The sequence below is a fragment of the Sphaerodactylus townsendi genome, linkage group LG16 (assembly GCF_021028975.2).
Source record: "Sphaerodactylus townsendi isolate TG3544 linkage group LG16, MPM_Stown_v2.3, whole genome shotgun sequence".
In the NCBI taxonomy this organism is placed as follows: domain Eukaryota; kingdom Metazoa; phylum Chordata; class Lepidosauria; order Squamata; family Sphaerodactylidae; genus Sphaerodactylus; species Sphaerodactylus townsendi.
Genome location: NC_059440.1, coordinates 11,700,951 through 11,719,123, shown reverse-complemented (window position 1 = coordinate 11,719,123; position 18,173 = coordinate 11,700,951). Strand labels below are relative to the sequence as shown.

Genomic DNA, 18,173 nt, shown 5'->3' with positions numbered 1-18,173 from the left:
CCTTTCCCTTCCTCTCCCCACAGAGACACCTTGTGAGGTAGGTGGGGCTGAGAGAGTTCCAAAGAACTGTGACTAGCCCATGGTCACCCAGCAGGAATGTAGGAGTGCACATCTGGTTCACCAGATAAGCCTCTGCCACTCAGGTGGAGGAGTGGAGAATCAAACCCGGTTCTCCAGATTAGAATCCACCTGCTCTTAACCACTACGCCACGCTAGGAGCTCGATGGTGCAGTTCCTGGGCTCTGTTTTGGCTGTGTGTTTATAAAAGTCCAACCCCTCAAGACTTACTTTAAAATTGAAAAAGACATTGTTTTTGCTTTCCGAGATGAGAAGAAACCAGTTTAATACTGCACATCACAGAGCGACCAAAGGTCCAGTTTCTTCCATCTTCTGCTCAGTGGCAAGACACCCATCTTCGAACCCTGCAGTCTACCCAGAGGGACCTGCTGCCCCCAAAGGATGCACTTCAGACCAACCAGTGTAACATAGGTTTTCTTTTTAACCATTAACTGACTTAATTGAGGGGAAAATATTTTCCACCCAGAATAGTCGGCATCTTATTTTATTCCCCACGTTTATCAGAATTGCCTCCTTTCTCCTCCATGCTGGTCTAGGACAGTAACGAAGACGGATGGGATTGCCTGCTTTCTCACTTTGAAGGAAAGCCCTTTGGGTACCTACTGAGCACAAAGAGGAATCCACACTAGTCATCTGTAGCAGCTGATGTTCCTTTCAGGGGATCCTTCTGTCGCATCTGCAGCAAAAAATAAAGCAATCTTTGGTGCTCTGGAAAACAGGGCTGGGAAAGGATGAAACCTTCCTGCAGCCAGCAAGGAGGAAAGAGTGGATCTCTGGCAGCAAGCGGTCTCAGCATGGTCTTGCTCCCTGTGCAAGCAATGCCCTGTCCAATAGGCAGGAAGCGCACAGAATGAAAACTCTTTACTCTCAGCAGTGCCGAGAGACCTAAGGGAATTTACCATCCCACTGAGGCCTGTCCAGGAATACAAGGGGCCCGGGGGCGGGGGGGGGAGGGGGAGCCTTAGCAGCCAGTCCCTCTGTCTGCCCACATGCCACTCACCTCGTCCAGCTGCCTCTTGGTGTCATCTTCCATCCTGCGAATATCTTCCATTGTCAGGTCAACCCATTTATCAAGCCAGCAAAATAGCTGCCGGTGGAAATTTGTGAAAAGTCGTCTTTCTTGCTGTGAAAGAAACAAGAACAGAGCCGTGAGGCTTGGCAAGAGGTCCGAGGAACAACACGTCACGATGGGACCAGAAAGAGTCCCATAAGGCTACAGCTCAGAAAACAATCCCTGCGTCTTTACTTTTCACTCCAAATCCAAGCAACTGATACAGATATTTTTTTCATTCAAGTTTTGCTCGTGGGTAGGGACCCTAATATTTCCCATGCTGTGGCAAATTTCTGTTCTCTTGCATATAAAAAAACAGTCTCAGGATCAGTGGTGTAGTGCCAAGGAAGCGTGGGCGTGACACACTGGGCATGCACCCCTGTGGGGGCCTGGAGGGGGCATTCCAGGACGTGAGTGTGGCAGGGACGGAGGGCGATGCGTGCCCCGGGCGCAGTTTCCCCTCCCTCCGCCCCTGCTCATGATAAACAAGTGTTTTATCATAAAGAGTTGTACCTATTTTGTTATTTTTTTTGTACTCAGTAAATTTTGTATTAATGTGACAAATGTTTTATTGTATGCAGTGTTTTCCATTTTATGTGCTTCTCTTATACTGCTTGTCTAAGACCGCACTCGTTAAATTTATGACTTATCGCTTTTCACTCAATTGGAACGTGGAGCTCCTGGCTGCATCCTTCAATCATCTTGGCTGACCATTCCAAGATCTTGCAACCACAGTGAAGAAGAGGCAGAAGGATTCCCATAAAGTGGGTCATTGCTTGACACGTCATTAGAAGGTTTGCGATCTCCCTGGTGCCTTTCAAAGCACTGGGGTTCTACTCGGTCATAGTGCTTGCCTTTGCCCTGGAGGTTATATACTGACAATCCACTTTTACACCCTCAGGGCTCACACACTTGTCCGAAGACAGCACTGCATTTTAAATCTTTATAATGAAAATGGCAACATGTAAATAATCTAGCACCAGTCCACAATCACGTTTGGGTTTGATAGATTATTTATATGTTGCTAATATTTGTTTTGCAAGCTGAAAGCATTCTTTGGGTGAAAGACTCGAGAAGTTCTTTTGTACATATGTAAAGACAAGAATTTTCATTATAAACATTTAAAATGCACTGCTGTCTTAAGACAAGTGTGTGGGTCCTCGGGGGGCAAAAGTGGATTGGCAGTATTTACTCAGTGCACCCACCCCACATTTTTTGAATTTGCCCTGGAGGTTGACTTCCAAGGCTGTCTTCCAACAAGGACTGTCTAGGGTACAAGAAGAATTGGATTTATATCCCCCCTTTCTCTCCTGTAGGAGACTCAAAGGGACTTACAATCTCCTTTCCCTTCCCTCCCTCACAACAAACACCCTGTGAGGTAGATGAGGCTGAGAGAGCTCAGAAGAACTGCGACTAGCCCAAGGTCACCCAGCTGGCGTGCTTTGGAGTGCACAAGCGAATCTGAATTCCCCAGATAAGCCTCCACAGCTCAAGCGGCAGAGCGGAGAATCAAACCTGGTTCCTCCAGATTGGATTACAAGAGAGCAGTACGTGCATTTCTCTCTGTGACCCACTCCTGTAACTCCTCTGTAAAGGGCCCCAGGGTAAGAATGCTGTCCTTTCAAGTTTTCCTGGCTGGAATCAGAGCAAGGGTATCCTGATTTAGATGGGAGCTGTACGCTCAGGATTAGCTGGCTCCACGGTTTCGCAATGTCTGCTCTTACCTTAAGGAGGGTAATGACACTCCAATTCATTTGCCCTTCGGCAGCCAGTTGCCGCTGCTGCTGTCTACTCATTTCTCAGAGGCTTTTAGGAGAGTCAGTAATGTTAAATGATTCTCCCCTCTGCTGAGATTATTCTCATGCTGGAAAAAAAGGGCTAAGCAAAGGGCTGGGCAATCTCATCCACTTTTGAAGAGCTGGTTTTTATACCCAGCGTTTCTCTGCTATAAAGAGTTTTGGAGCAGCTTGCAATGGTCTTTCTCTTCCCACAACAGATGCCACGTGAGGTAGGTGCAGTGGCGTAGCTACCACGGGACAGGGGTGTGTGCATCGCACCAGGCACGCGCCAGGGGGGGCAGCAAAAATGTATTTGCCTCTGGGTAGGTGGGGCTGGGAGTGTTCTGAGAGAACTGTGACTAGTCACTCGGCAGGCTTTATGTGGACGAGTAGGAGTTCAGCCTGGTTCTCCAGATCAGAGCCGGCTGCTCAGGTGGAGGAGGGGGGAATCAAACTCGGTTCTTCAGGCTACAGACAGACACTCTTAAACACTTCATCCATGCTAGCTTTCCCCATTAAGCCCCACTGCTGCTTTCCACTCACCTTCTGTATAAAGTTCTCAACTTTGTTCTGCAGCCCCCACCATTTGAATTTGACCGTTACTAGCTTGTAAGCACACATGTACGGACAGTCTGACTTGACGATCTCCTTCTGCAAACAGACACAGGCCTTCAGAACAGGATCCCTCGATTCAGTGACCCAACCCAGTATACACAAACATCTAACGTGACATAATCCTCTTTTGGTTGTCCTTAGCCTGCCATGGAGGCAGACTGGGAGTTGGAGGACCCAAGGAAAAGGTGGGGGGCAGACAGGCCAAGATGTATTTAAATACAGTGGAGACTGCGGAATAGGTTTTTCTGCTCACATGTACAGAAGTTAAGCAGGTGCTTGGCTAGAGTTTCCAAGCTTTTGGTGCACAGGTGGATAGGTCAACACCTTGCTACTTCTTTTGAGCTGAATGCTTTTTAAAAAAGAAATTCACTCAATTTACATGACGTCTCTTGGGAAGAAGATGTATATCTACACTAAAGGTAAAGTTTCCCCTTCAATTGTATCCGACCCTGGGGTACCACTGCAAGCAGTGATTTCATAGGCAAGCCGTTTTTGTGGGGTAGTTTGCCATTGCTTTCCCCAGCTATACTTTACCCCCTAGCTATGTGCTAGGTACTCATTTACCGACCAAGGAATGGATGGATGGCTGAGTTGACCATGAGCCAGCTGCCAGGATATCTGACCCACAGGGGGCTCGAACTCCTGACCGTGTGAGTGGCAACGCAAGCACTTAACCACTACGCCAGGCAGCTCTTAATACCTACACTAGGGCTCCGTAAAAACTAGCAGCTGTATTTTCTTTGGAGCTTTTGAAGCACTTCTCATGACCTACAGGGCTCCATTTTGACCCCCATGCCATTAAGGGTCAACAGCACACCCCTGGGATTGCTACTGGTCCTCTTTCCCACCTCTCGGGCAGGGGCGGGGATCAGGGGATTCTGGGAGGTGTAGTCCTGACACTAAGGCTCCATAATGGCTGACAAACACCGTTGCCTTAACTATCCAGTGGCTCTCATAACTGCCATAACTCTTCCATAACATGACGCTTTCCTCAACAAGGGATGTTTTCTGTACGGCTAGCACAAAAGCTGGAAATACACCAACATGCCCTCCCATCAACAATCAAAAAAAGCAGAGACCACACCTTCCAGTTGGGTCCTAGAGGGCCACGACCTGTCTTGATGGATTTAAATTTTGAAGGGTCTTCTTCTGGCTTGTAATCCTGGTGCAGACAGAAACAGGAAGGAGCCAGTTTATTTCAGGAAGCCTACCATGACCCTCTATTCCAGCATTTTTGTTCAGAAGGTGGTAGAAAAACAGCTGCAAACCTCATCACTAACTTGCATTTAAATTCAAAGCTATTATGACACAAAAGAACCCAACTACCCGCAAATGAGACCTGTTTTCCATCCTTCTGTTGCACCATTTAGTACTGCAACAGACACTTGCAGGCTGTCCAAGACCCCATGGCTCCCTGTGTATTAGGGAACCGGATGGATTCCCCACTACTCCCCCACTGACCACTACCATCTTTTCATGCAGGACGAGATGTAGCTCTCTTGCTTGAGTCACCAGCTCTTCTAGCTCCTGGGCATAATACACTCTGCCCATGCCTATGCTTTGCTGGCAGGACAGAGGGCTGAACTCTGTCACTTTCCAGCCCGAGCAGTGCCAAGGATATGGCTAATGGGAGGTCTGAAAGAAAACCCAGTTCCAAAGCAAAAAAGAGGAACTTTCAGGTCTCCTACCGGCTTTCAAAGCAAACATTGAAAACCTACACACAGAAAACACACGTGGGGTTTTGAGCAGCACGCGGCCATTCCACGCAGCTGCTCACTCACGCTACACGCCTGCAGGAGAAAACTCAAAACCACACCCATCCCAGGACACAGCTTCAGGTTTGTCAACTTTGCAACAAGCAACTGCACGTGCTTTTGACCTTCCTGCTCCAAGACAGTCCCCAAAGAGAGTCATCCGCAAAGCTCTCGCGAACGGCTGCCATACCTTCGAGAGGACTTGACTCCGCTCTGCAATGTCTATATAGATGGCTTCCACGTTTTTCCATTCGCTGGGGTCCAGCTTATGTACCTGCAGGCAGAACAAGGGAGTGATTTGGCTTTCTGTCCGGACACCCGTCCCAACTTCAAGTTGGGCCCGACACAATTACGCTGGCAAGTACAGTCTTTCCAACGAGACCTTCCATATGCCTGGCATTTTGCTTGTACTCTGAGCTTCTTGGTGTCTATTGTTAGCACACCACAGATCTGGACCCCAAGTGGCATGCTAAAGCCACATGTGAAGGAGCACATTTTTAACAAGACATGGGATGCGTGCAATACTACATTTGTCAGTTCTCGCCCACTGGTGCACCAAGACCAGACCCTAGCTGCTGAAGGAGAACTTAAAGGTAGGAAACAAGTAGGCTTGAAACGCCTACTAAATTGCAGTGCAAAGGTAGGAAAGGATGCAATTCCCCATAAATAAGACAGTTTTCCTTCCCAGAGGGGGCACAGGAGATATACCCAGAAGTTCGAGAAGTCTGCAAAGACCTAGTGAAAACCACATCCCAGAAAGCTTCGACAGCTGTCCTGTGCTGCCTCTCAAATGTTAGCTTGATGCTTTTGAAAAACAAGCTTTAGTCCATCAGAAGCCGTGCTGGGGAGCGGGAGGCTCCAACACCCTGTGAAAACCAGTTTGCTCTGCCAAGTCCCTGCATCAGAGAAAGAATTACGTTCGGCCTTCAGCAACCACCCAGCAAAGGACTAAGTTTGTCTTGCATTGTGTACAAAGCAAGAATTCCAGCGGCATTTCTCACGGGGCAGCGGCCGGTACAGTCAACACAGGGATTAAGAGAGCTCCACAAAAACACGTTTTATTATTGCATTTTGCTGCAGAAGCCATTTCAGGGAAATCTTTGGCAAAGAAGTCCTGCTGCAGCCATGTATAGTTCAGCTGCCAAGACAGGCCACGATCCAGCCACCGAAACCCTTGCCAGCCACACTTACATTCTCCTGTGTCCCGAGGTCTGCTTTGTGCCAAGTTTCAATTTTGATCAAAAAGTCATCTTTCATGTATTCATTCTGCAAGGAAGAGAAGATCCAATTACCCGCTGGGGAGCTAAGAAATGCATATCGCAAGACAGGTTGGTGGTTGGTATGATTTGATCGTTGCCGAGACAATATGGGGCATACATTGAAAATGCTAGGGGGAAGAATTAGGACTAATAAAAGGAAACACTTCTTCACGCAGCGCGTGATTGGGGTTTGGAATATGCTGCCACAGGAGGTGGTGATGGCCGCTAACCTGGATAGCTTTGAAAAAGGCTTGGACAGATTTATGGAGGAGAAGTTGATCTTTGGCTACCAATCTTGATCCTCCTTGAGCTGAGATTGCAAATGCCTTAGCAGACCAGGTGCTCAGTAGTAGCAGCAGCAGCAGGCCATTGCTTTCACATCCTGCATGTGAGCTCCCAAAGGCACCTGGTGGGCCACTGCGAGTAGCAGAGTGCTGGACTGGATGGACTCTGGTCTGATCCAGCAGGCTTGTTCTTATGTTCTTAATATTCGCATCCCTTACCCCTTCCCTTCTTCTTTCCCATTGTTTGGAAGTTAATGGCAAGCTCCCTGGGGCAGGGACCAGTACACTTTTGCTCCTGAAACTTTAGGGCACCATATAATACATCTGCACACATCCTAAATGTTCCCACATTCTGCTGACAGTGAGGTTCCAGGCCCTCAAGAGCATTTCCATAAATGCTGTTCTCCAGTTATTTGGCAGAGAGGCTCAGGGACACCAAGATTTTAACACTGAAATGGCGCACAAGTTGAACATTATAACGGAACTATAAAAAGGGTCACCCTAAGGAAGCAACAGCCCTCTCCCCCTTGTGACCGCCATAGGTAGACAGATAAAGGATCAGGCTAAAACATATGGTTATCTGGGACCAAGCCACATCCATAGGTGTCAAACTCAGGCCCTCCAGATGTTCATGGACTACGATTCCCATCAGCCCCTGCCAGTAGGGCCAACTGGCCTTCTGCTTAGGGGCCATGAAAGATTGTCAAACTCCAGGCCCTCAGATGTTCATGGACTCACGATTCCCATCGAAGCCCCTGCCAGTAGGGGCCAACTGGCCATGCTAGGCAGGGGCTGCTGAAGGCGTGAATCAACACTAGTTATTCCTATCTACAATCTGAGTCCAACAACATTTGCTCTGACAGATGAGGGATTCTGGTTCACAGGAGAATTACAAGGTTATTTGGAGGGTGCCGTTCCCAACCCTGAATTACTCCTTTGTGATATGACTATTGGCATCCCGCTCCTGGCTGCCATGTTTTCTTAAGACGCTGTGCAAACAGAGGTGCACGTGTGCAATTTCATACAGAAATACACTAGCCGGAACACATGCACTGGAAGCTATCATAAGCAGCAGGAGAAAATGTATTTAAAATATTTATGTGCCTGCCTTTTTCCTAAGCAGCTCAGAGCAAAGTGTACAGGAACTGGAGGTAGGACAGGGAGAGCCGTTTCAATAGCCAGTTGGGACAAGACACAGCAAACTCTGGAGTGGCCAAAAAAACCTCTGGAGTGGCCAAAGAAACATGCCTGCAGGGAGAAAGGACTCGGGGCTAGAGATGACTGAAGGAGGTTTACTTTCTTCTTTGGTCAAAGAAAAAAAACAACCATTGCTATTAAAAGAGCGCAGAATCCCCACACAAGTCTAAGCTCACTGCCCCGTTTCACAGGTGAGAAGTGGATGCTAGTCATCAGTTAAAAGTATCTAAAGTCATTCACCGCTGAAACAGACGTTGCGGCTTATGCCAAATCCAGCTGAGAAAGGAGTGACCTTAGAAGCCTCCAATCAAACACAAACACTTTAAACACACACACACGGAAATCACTAAAAGCCATACTTACTGTAATAACTGCTCCGAAAGTCGATACATGGAAAGAAAAATACAGCTTTAATGAGAGAGAGAAGGCATTCAGAGATGTGTTCAGAGATGCAGCAGTATCCCACACCTAAACACAGTGGCATCAACTGGGTACCATCTCCCAAGTGCCCATTTGAAGGTTTCCCTGCAGCCAAACACAGCTGCACAAAGGGACGAGCTCTTTGCCCATGTTCTTTCAACCCCCCAGGAGGACAAGAGCTTCTGCTACTCAAAACCCACCTACTACACCACCAAATCCTTGTCTCTTCCACAAAGCATCTACCACAACCTCTATTTTAAAAAAGCCATTCTTGCCTTTATGGCACTGCATTGATCACTCTGCTCAGGGGTCTGGCTGTTTGGTTCTAACAGACCCCAGAGGGGCATCTTATGCATGGAGCTCATGCCCTATTGGTGCAGGTTTCATTAGGAAGGAAGATGAGACTCTATCCTGGACTGCAACCTTGCATGAAATGCCCTACATCAGTGATGGCGAACCTTTTAGAGCACAGGTGTCAAACTCATGGCTCTCCAGATGTTATGGACTACAGTTCCTATTATCCCTTGATGATGCTGGCAGGGGATGATGGGAACTGTAGTCCATAACATCTGGAGGGCCGCGAGTTAGACACCTGTGTTTTAGAGACTGAGTGCTAGGGGCGGAGCAAGGGGAAACTGCGTCCAGGGCACACATGCGTCCTACGCCTCTGCCACGCCCCCTGTCTGCCCCGCCCCGCCCTGGAATGCCCCAAAACACCCCATCACACCTCTGGAATGCATTTGCCATGCCCTCGCAGGGGCATGCACCCAGTGTGTTGCACACCCCTCTCCCCCTTGATGCTATGCCACTGCCAAGTCCCCAAACTGGGGTGATGGCGCGTGTGCCCACAAAGAGGACTCTGAGTGCCACCTCTGGCACGGGTGCCATAGGTTTGCCACCACTGCCCTACCACAACAAAGAGAGTGGCTAGTTCTTTCTGTGTCCTACACCCTGACTCTGGGGATGAGGGAGGCTACGGTGTAGTGGTTAAGAGCAACAGACTGTAATCTGGTTTGATTTCCCACTCCTCTACATGAGCAGCAGACTCTTATCTGGTGACTTGGGTTTGATTTCCCCAAACGTTAAGATTTTGGTTTTTTTAATAATTTGATTGATTTTCACAATATTTTCAACAGAACAGAAATAGAAAAGATACTATAGAATAGATAAGAGCTAAACACAGAAGACACCTACCCAAAACTGTATTTATTAAACTTTACATAATTGGATCTCAATGTGACAGACATTTGTTAAAAGGATATTTTTTTTCTCCAAGCCTGTTGACGACCAAAGTCACAGGTCACGAATAAGCCACTTTCTTTCACACTTGCACTGTGTGTGTGTGTATGTGTGTGTGTGTTTGTCACGTGTACCTACAAGTCCCAAAGAAAGCGTCCACCACCTCCTCAGTAGTTATTTGTAGCCACCTGGTCCTGACCTAAGGCAAAACGCATAATTAACAAAACGAAACTCTACTCCCCTTCCCCTCACAAGAACTTTAGCGTGTCCTGATTCCCCGCTCCTCCACATGAAGCCTGCTGGGTGACCTTGGGCTAGTCACGGGCAAGTCTCAAAACCCTCTCAGCCCCACCTGCCTCACAAGGTGTCTGCTGTGGAGAGGGGAAGGGAAGGAGTTGAAACCCACTTTGAGACTCCCTACAGGAGAGAAAAGTAGGGCATCAACCCAAACTCTTCCTCCTCCTCGTCTTCATGCCCCACCAGTGGGAGTCTTATGACAGCCCTTTAACCACTCTGTGGCCCTAGCTCAGGGGTAGGGAACCTGCGGCTCTCCAGATGTTCAGGAACTACAATTCCCATCAGCCCCTACCAGCATGGCCAATTGGCCATGCTGACAGAAAACTTGATAAAGAATTCTGATTCCTAGTATCTAGGCATCTACCTAACAAATGCAAATCACCGCCCAACTGGAACACAGCTACTCCGGAGGAAACTTGCACTGAAGCATCTTCGACCTGGCACTATGTATCTTTTAAACAATTTACGCCACGTGAAAGCCAGGCAGCCCATTTCCCAAACCGCAGCCTTAAAATGAGCAACCTCTGAGCAATCTTGAGTTCTGTTTGTTCAACACGACCCACCCAGATAAGACAATGAAACAACAAGAAGAAGAGCTTGGATTTATATCCCCCCTTTCTCTCCTGTAAGGCGACTCAAAGGGGCTTACAATCTCCTTTCCCTTCCTTCCCCCACAACAAACACTCTGCGAGGTGAGTGGGGCTGAGAGAGCTCTGAAGAACTGTGACTAGCCCAAGGTCACCCAGCTGAAGGGCACAAGCTAATCTGGTTCCCCAGATAAGCCTCCACAGCTCAAGTGGCAGAGTGGGGAATCAAACCCGGCTCTCCAGATCAGAGTGCACCTGCTCTTAACCACTACGCCACGCTGGCTCTCAAGAGTGATCAGCTGCCTACTGTTCGACAACCCTTGGCCGCTTCTGCCCAGGAATAGGGTGCCTCACTAGCCAACACAACCCCCCCCCCATCCCAGCGGGTAGTAACTGGATCTGGTGCCCTTGCTCTACAGCCTGCTGCCAGTAACAAGACCCTGCCAATAGCTGGGCTCAATTATTCATGAGCAAAGCCATGCGAGATTGGGTGACAGCCGCAGCTCACACCAGCCGCCTCCGTTCTTTCCATTCTTAAAACAAGAAGTTAAAACTAGGAGGACTGAAGCCAGGGCTCGAAAATGATGCGTCACAGCTCTGTTTGGAGGGCTATTTGTGCAGAATTAACCTCACCTTTGAAAGGTGGCAGCCGGATCGGACGGTGTGGGGGTAGTTTCATTCTCCATGCAGATGTCTGCACAGAAATTCTGGGAAGGATGCTGTGTGCATTGCTGTGCGAAGGGCTGCCAACCCCCAGGCAGGGTCTGGAGTTCTCCCAGAGTTACAAGAAATCTCCAGACCACAAAAATCATAGAGTTGGAAGATACCCCCAAAGGCCATCAAGTCCAACCCTCTGCAATGCAGGAACACACAATCAAAGCACTCCTGACAGGTGGCCATCCAGCCTCTCTTTAAAAATCTACAAAGAAGGAGACTCTGAAGTAGTGCATTCCACTGTCGAGCAGCCCTTACTGTCAGGAAGTTTTTCCTGATGTTGAGGTGGAATCTCTTTTCCTTCACCTTGAACCCATTATTCTTGGTCCTAGTCTCTGGAGCAGCAGAAAATAAGCTTGCTCCCTCACCAACATGACATCCCTTCAAACATCTAAACATGGCTATCATGTCACCTCTTAACCTTTTGTTCACCAAACTAAACATCCCCAGCTCCCTAAGCCTCTCCTCATAGGCCATGGATTCCAGACCTTTTACCATTTTGGTTGCCCTCCTCTGGACCCGTTCCAGTTTGTCAATGTCCTTCTTGCATTGCGGTGCCCTGAACTGAACACAGTATTCCAGGTGAGGTCTGAGCAATGCAGAATAGAGAGGTACTATTACGTCCCTCCACCTGGACACTATGCTCCTATTGATGGATCTCAGAATCGCATTGGCTTTCTTGGCTGCCACATCACACTGCTGGCTCATATTCAGTTTATGGTTTATTGCATTCTGGAGCTGGCAATGCTGAATGTAGAGTGGAGATGATCTCTTGCCCCACTCACCCTCTTTCACATATAACCTCCAAGCCTCTAACAGGCAAGGAAGGGAGGCTCAGAGGCCAGCGTGAGCATGGCAGCCATTCCCAAACTGCCCAGCTGCCAGCAGGGCAGAATGGGCACAAAAGGCTTCTCCTGCCTTTCTTTGAAGTTGGAAGCAAACAAAAAAGTTTTAAAATGAAACTCTGATATTGTTCCAAAACAAGGGAAATCCTAGCACTTGTACATGCTTGCCTGGGCTCAAGGCTGAAAAGCATACCAATGCTATAAAGCAGCCATGGATGCCAAGGGAGTCGATGTCTCATGGTCAAAATACAGTGGAACCTCGGTTTTCATTGCCTTCGGTTTTCATCGGTTTCGGTTCTCATCGATTTTTTCAGTGAAAAATTTGTCTCGGTTTTCATCGATTTGTCTCAGTTTTCATTGATTTGCAGTAAGGTGCAGGAGTTTGTGGAGAAAAATCACCCGGACAAAGCTGTTGCAGGCCGTGTCTGCAACTTGTTTAATGACAATGCCTTTCCCATTTCAGACAAATCTTAAAGAGGCGTCAGAAACAGACCTCTTGGGACAGCTTTCTGGTGCGACATTGGTCCACTGGCTCTGAAGCTGGTCCTAGTGTTATTGTTCGTTACTGTTTTCAGCATTAAACACTATGTTTATTCACCAAAAATGTGTTTTTGGTATGTTTTTTGGAGTGCCTGGAACGGATTAATTGGATTTACATTGATTCCTATGGAAAAGTTTGCCTCGGTTTTCAACGGTTTCGGTTTTCATCGATTCTTTTTGGACAGATTACCAATGAAAACTGAGGTTCCACTGTATATCGAAGACTGCACTGAGGGTGGGCCATTTTTCAATCGCTCCGTGCTACGTTCTCAGGCCTGAAAGCCATTCACCGCCCAGTCCATGGTCAGAGAATAGCCTGTGTATGTGGAAAGGGAAAGGAATGTGGGAAACACCAGCCAGGCCCCAGCGGTGCCCTTGGCAGGGGCCCCTCTCCCAAGCAAAGTGTTAATGCGGTAAGCCTGACATAAGGAGGTGAATCTTGCCAAGGCAGCTGGGCCAAGCACTTTAATGCCTCATGGCCATTTGACTCCCAAGTGCTGCAAAGACAAATGTTCTGCCCGGTGCCAGCAAGCAGACAGTTGCCTTGTGTTCCAGCCCCGCCACGGCAGGAACTCACACTGTCGGGAAGTCGACGAGACTGTAATATGTTTTTGCATCCCCTGCTTGACAGGTGGATCTTTTATCTCGAGGCTCAGAGAATCCGTGGCTTGCTTGGCGCACAAGTGCCTGAGCAGGCAGCATGCCCAAACCACACTGTGCCAATTGAGAATCAAGCTACTCCGATGCCAGCTGCCTAGCCCTGCAAAGAAAGGCTTGCGCTTCGTACTGTGCTTCACATGAAGCATCCTTGAAAGGATAAACTGATATGAGTGGTATAGAAACACGGCAAGCATTGATGAGAACAGCGAATGTACAACTTCGCAGGGAAACACCCGATGACTTCAGGTGCTAAGGACTCAGTTGAACTGACCTTCATTTATCAAATGCAGGGAGGAGGAGGAGGAGGAGGAGGAGGAGGAGGAGGAGGAGGAAGAGGAGGAGGAGGAGGAGGAGGAGGAGGAAGAAGAATTGGATTTATATTCCCCCTTGCTCTCCAGTAGGAGACTCAAAGGGGCGTACAAATTCCTTCCCTTACCCCTCTCACAACAAACATCCTGTGAGGTAGGTGGGGCTGAGAGAGCTCAGAAGAACTGTGATTAGCCCAAGGTCACCCAGCTGGCGTGTGTTGGAGTGTACAAGCTAATCTGAATTTCCCAGATAAGCCTCCACAGCTCAGGCGGCAGAGCGGGGAATCAAACCTGGTTCCTCCTGCTCTTAACCACTATACCACTGCTGCTCTACACGAGATGCAAAGTTTACACTGGAAAAGACTCTTATAAGCCCAGAATCTAGCACTGCTTTACATCTGAATGCAGAAACTACGACACTCCCTTGCATCTTTCCAACCGGTACTCACCCGTTCGGCAATAAGGGTATGCATTCCATGCTTTCTCGTGGATATTCAGGGCTCCCTCTGGGGCCACCATTTTCACAAAAGGGGGAACTTTGCTGCAGGGACAAGAAGAGAGATACCAGTTTCAACTGGATGCCATTGGAACACATTCACACACACACACACACACACACACACACACACACACACACACACACACAGAGAGAGAGAGAGAGAGAGGAATGATAGGCTACAGTGTCTTGGGACCATTTATCTTTCTACAGCCAGCTGCCATAAAACAAGGACACCAGCTGGCATCTGTTTTCCATAGAAAATGCTTTCCCCCTCCCACACTATTAATACAGAGGATTAAGCAATACTCTATAAAGATCACACCAAGTCGAGAGCAGCAGCAGCAGCACACGATATGGGATGCTGCTTACAACTCAAACCCAACCCAAGCCTGAAAGGTTAAACCAGAGGTGCCACGGAGCCCTTTGCAGACTCGGAGAACCTAGTTACTCGAGCAACTAATCCCAGGCTGGCCCCTTGCCCAGATCAGACATGCAGCCTTCTCCAGCAGCACTTACAAATCTACCAGAGCAATCTGAAAAAGCCAGTCCACAGGACTTGCTGGTTACTACAAGACACTCGCTCAGAACATCCGCCCAGAGACAGCAAAGCAGACAGGGGATCGGTTACTCACTACTGCAGAGAGGAGGAGCATAAATTAAAAGTGCAGCTAAAACAGGAATGCTATCAGTTGAGTGTCAGGAAGAACTTCCCTGTGGTAATGCAGGTGGAGCACTTCAGTAGGCTGCAGGGTGCGGGAACCTTCAATTGGAAGCGCTCAAGATCAGTCTGGAGAAACCAGACAGACTCCTAGGCATGAAATGTCCATTGCTGGTGGCAAGACAGCCCAGACCTTTCACTAAATGTTTTAAGAGCTATCCCTCTGTAGGAAGGCTGGGCAAAGCCCCAAGAAGGTCCCTCCCAACTCGAACAACATGGCGTCACATATACTGGGGCCAAATAAACCTCTTCCCCCAATACTCTCGAAGACTTTCTAGCCCAGTAGATAAAACGCTAATAGGCTACACCTCTTGCCCCAAGAACACGAAGCAAGACAACCCAGGATACATTCTTGGACAAGGGTTTTTGTATATCCCAGCGACATCGTTGCCCTTTGCTTTCAACTCCTCCCTACCACGTACCTCTGCAAGTGGTAAATCTTGTGCGTATACTGGCCACACTCTCCATCGCGCTCATAGGGTTCGTTCACCAGGACTTCAACCCCTTCTCCTCCGCCCGTTTCATTTTTGCTGGCTTCTGCCACAGAGTACAGCTGCCCCACCTGATACTGAAGGAGGAGTCAAATCACAACGTTATTGCAGAATGTGCAGGTCAGAAGGCAGGCAGGAATCACTGCGCTTCACCTCCACAGTGAAAGAAGAATCTGGGCAGTACAGCCTACATATATGTAACCCCAGCAAGGTTTTAGCAATTGAACATGATACTTCAAATTCTGCCCCACCTTTAAAGCCTTCACTATACAGAACATAACTGCATGCCTCATGACAGGTATTTCTCTGCATGTGGAAAAGAGGGCCGATTCTCCCTTGCTGTTTTTAGCAAGTGAACTGAGTTGCACAAGGCACCGGGATTCTTCTTTTAATTTAATTTTATTTTGCTTTTACAAATAATATGTATATTGCATCCAAAAAAGAAAAGGAAGACATTAACACATCAAATCTGTTTCCAATAAATCAACCAATATTACAATCAAGCCGGAGCTTGACTTCCGAGAGTGCCTACTAAATAGACCGAGAAGCATCTTCTAGATCAGGGGTCAGCAACCTTTACCACCCAAAGAGCCATTTGGACCCGTTTTCCACGGCCCTGAAGATCTACCGAGCCGGAGAGGTGGCTCCGCATGGAGCCACCTCCAGTTTGTTCCCTCCACTCATCTCGCAGTATAAGGCTGAAAGAGCCGCATGCGGCTCCGGAGCCACAGGTTGCAGACCCCTGTTCTAGATTTTCAAATAAATTATTTTTCATATTATACTTTTCGTCTCAATATACCGACCATTGTTCCCATTGATTTTTGAAATTTAGATTATTTTCCAGTACTCTATAACCCGATAATCTTGCAATCTTAACTAGTTCTAGCACCTTCATTTGCCAGTCCAGCATAGAGGGTATTATTGTTGTTTTCCAGTTTTTAGCTAGGACTAATCTGGCCGTTGTCGCCAAGTACTGAAATAGTGCTTTTTTGATTCTTCCCAATATTAACATCACACATCCCCAGCAGATAAGATTTCAGGAATGCATTTCATAGATAAGTTTCAAAATTTTCTGAATTTCCCTATGAACTGCTGTCCAGAATTTCTTCTAACTTCCTCGCATGTCCACCTTCGATGGAAAAATGAGCCTATATCTTTCCCACATCTCCAACATCTAGCAAGCTTGTGCGAGAACTTAGATAACTGTAAGGGTGTAAGATACCATCTAAACCAAAGTTTGTAAGAGTTTCCCTTGATAAAATTGCTAGATGTAAACTTTAAACCAGAACACCAGAGTTTAAGGCACCGGGATTCTAGTGAATTTCAGAACTGGGGATGATGAGGGAGTTCAGTCTAGAATCCTGATGTCTGTAATATATATCGAGAAACTGGTGAAGATAAATATTGATTTAAATAATGACTTAATGTTCATGGGTGTAATGGAAGACAGAAGGGTGAATAAACAATATAGTTATATGTATAAAATAATGATTAAAGCAGCCCATGCAACAATAGCCTTGGGCTGGAAAGAAAAGAAAAAATGGACATTTCAGAAATGGTTATAATATATCTGGGAACAAATGACATTTTCGATATACTAACCAAAAATAAGACGTGGCAAGATAAACAGAATGAAAATTTGAAGATATGGATAATATACGTGGACTGGATGAAAGAAGCTCGAGTCAATGAAGAAATATGGGAGAAGAGGCTACAGAGAATGAACTTACTGCTGTCTGTGTGACAAAACTATGAAGAAGAAGTAATGGGAGAGGGAGAAAAGGGGGGAAAGTATTGTTTGAAAATGTATGAAGAAGGAAATTACTATAAACTGTAAAATTCAAATGATACAATAAAAAAATAAAATAAAACAGAATCCTGATGTCTGGAGTATGTCTGCAACCTGTGGTTCTCCAGATGTTCATGTTCAATTGGCCATGCTGGCAAGGGCTGATGGGAATTGTAGTCCATGAACATCTGGAGAGCCACAGGATGCAGACCCCTGGTCTAGAGTATACAGCATACTAGTTAGCACAGCCTTGCAGGACAACAGAGTTCACCTCTTTACCTAGAAAGGTTAGGTGAGCAGGAGGAAAGCAACAAACTGGAACCTGCATTGAGTGGTGATTAAAGCACTTGGCTGGGCCCTGGGTAAGTGATGCTGCATTAGCCCAACAGGGCTATTGAGAAGCTGGGAGTGGAGACTACCATCTATTCTACTCTGCCCACCTCAGGGGAAGGGCAGGATAAAAACAGCATGGCAGAAGTCCTAAGGAGAGCCGAGCAGGGTGTGATGGTTAAAAGCAGCAGACTCTAGACTGGCGAACTGGGTTTGTTTCCCCACTCCTCCGCTTGAAGGCTGCGGGTCACCTCGGGCCAGTCACAGTTCTCTCTGAACTATCTCAGCCCTGCAGAGGGAGGCAATGGCAAACTAACTCCAAACGTCTCTTGCTTTTAAAACCCTACCAGGTTGCCATAAGTCAGCTATGACTTGATGGCAAAAATCCTAACACAGATATTTTCTAGTTGAATGGACTTTGTTGTAGTTGGGACCCCCTGTCTACACTTTAGAAGAAGAAGAGTTTGGATTTATACCCCACCTTAAGGAGACTCAAGGTAGCTTACAAGCTCTTTTCCCTTCCTTTCCCCACAACAGACACTTTGTGAGGTAGGAGGGGCTGAGAGAGTTCTGAGAGAACTGTGACTAGCCCAAGGTCACCCAGTGGAATGTAGGAGTGCAGAAACACATCTGGTTCACCAGATAAGCCTCGGCCACTCAGGTGGAGGAGTGGGGAATCAAACCCAATTCTCCAGATTAGAATCCACCAGCTCTTAACCA

The 18,173-nt window shown here is 47.5% G+C and overlaps 1 protein-coding gene across 1 annotated transcript in view; it reads right to left on the bottom strand.

The window, feature by feature from the left end:
• PITPNA (phosphatidylinositol transfer protein alpha) overlaps window positions 1-18,173 on the bottom strand; it is a 37,768-nt gene that overhangs the window by 2,908 nt on the left and 16,687 nt on the right. The window contains exons 3-11 of the mRNA XM_048518678.1: window positions 15,266-15,411; window positions 14,076-14,167; window positions 8,380-8,387; window positions 6,468-6,542; window positions 5,467-5,550; window positions 4,607-4,684; window positions 3,451-3,558; window positions 1,079-1,201; window positions 682-754 (exon numbers count right to left, since the gene is read on the bottom strand). Coding sequence (XP_048374635.1) covers window positions 704-754; window positions 1,079-1,201; window positions 3,451-3,558; window positions 4,607-4,684; window positions 5,467-5,550; window positions 6,468-6,542; window positions 8,380-8,387; window positions 14,076-14,167; window positions 15,266-15,411 — 765 coding nt within the window. The 3' untranslated portion in view covers window positions 682-703. The remainder of the gene's footprint in view (window positions 1-681; window positions 755-1,078; window positions 1,202-3,450; window positions 3,559-4,606; window positions 4,685-5,466; window positions 5,551-6,467; window positions 6,543-8,379; window positions 8,388-14,075; window positions 14,168-15,265; window positions 15,412-18,173) is intronic.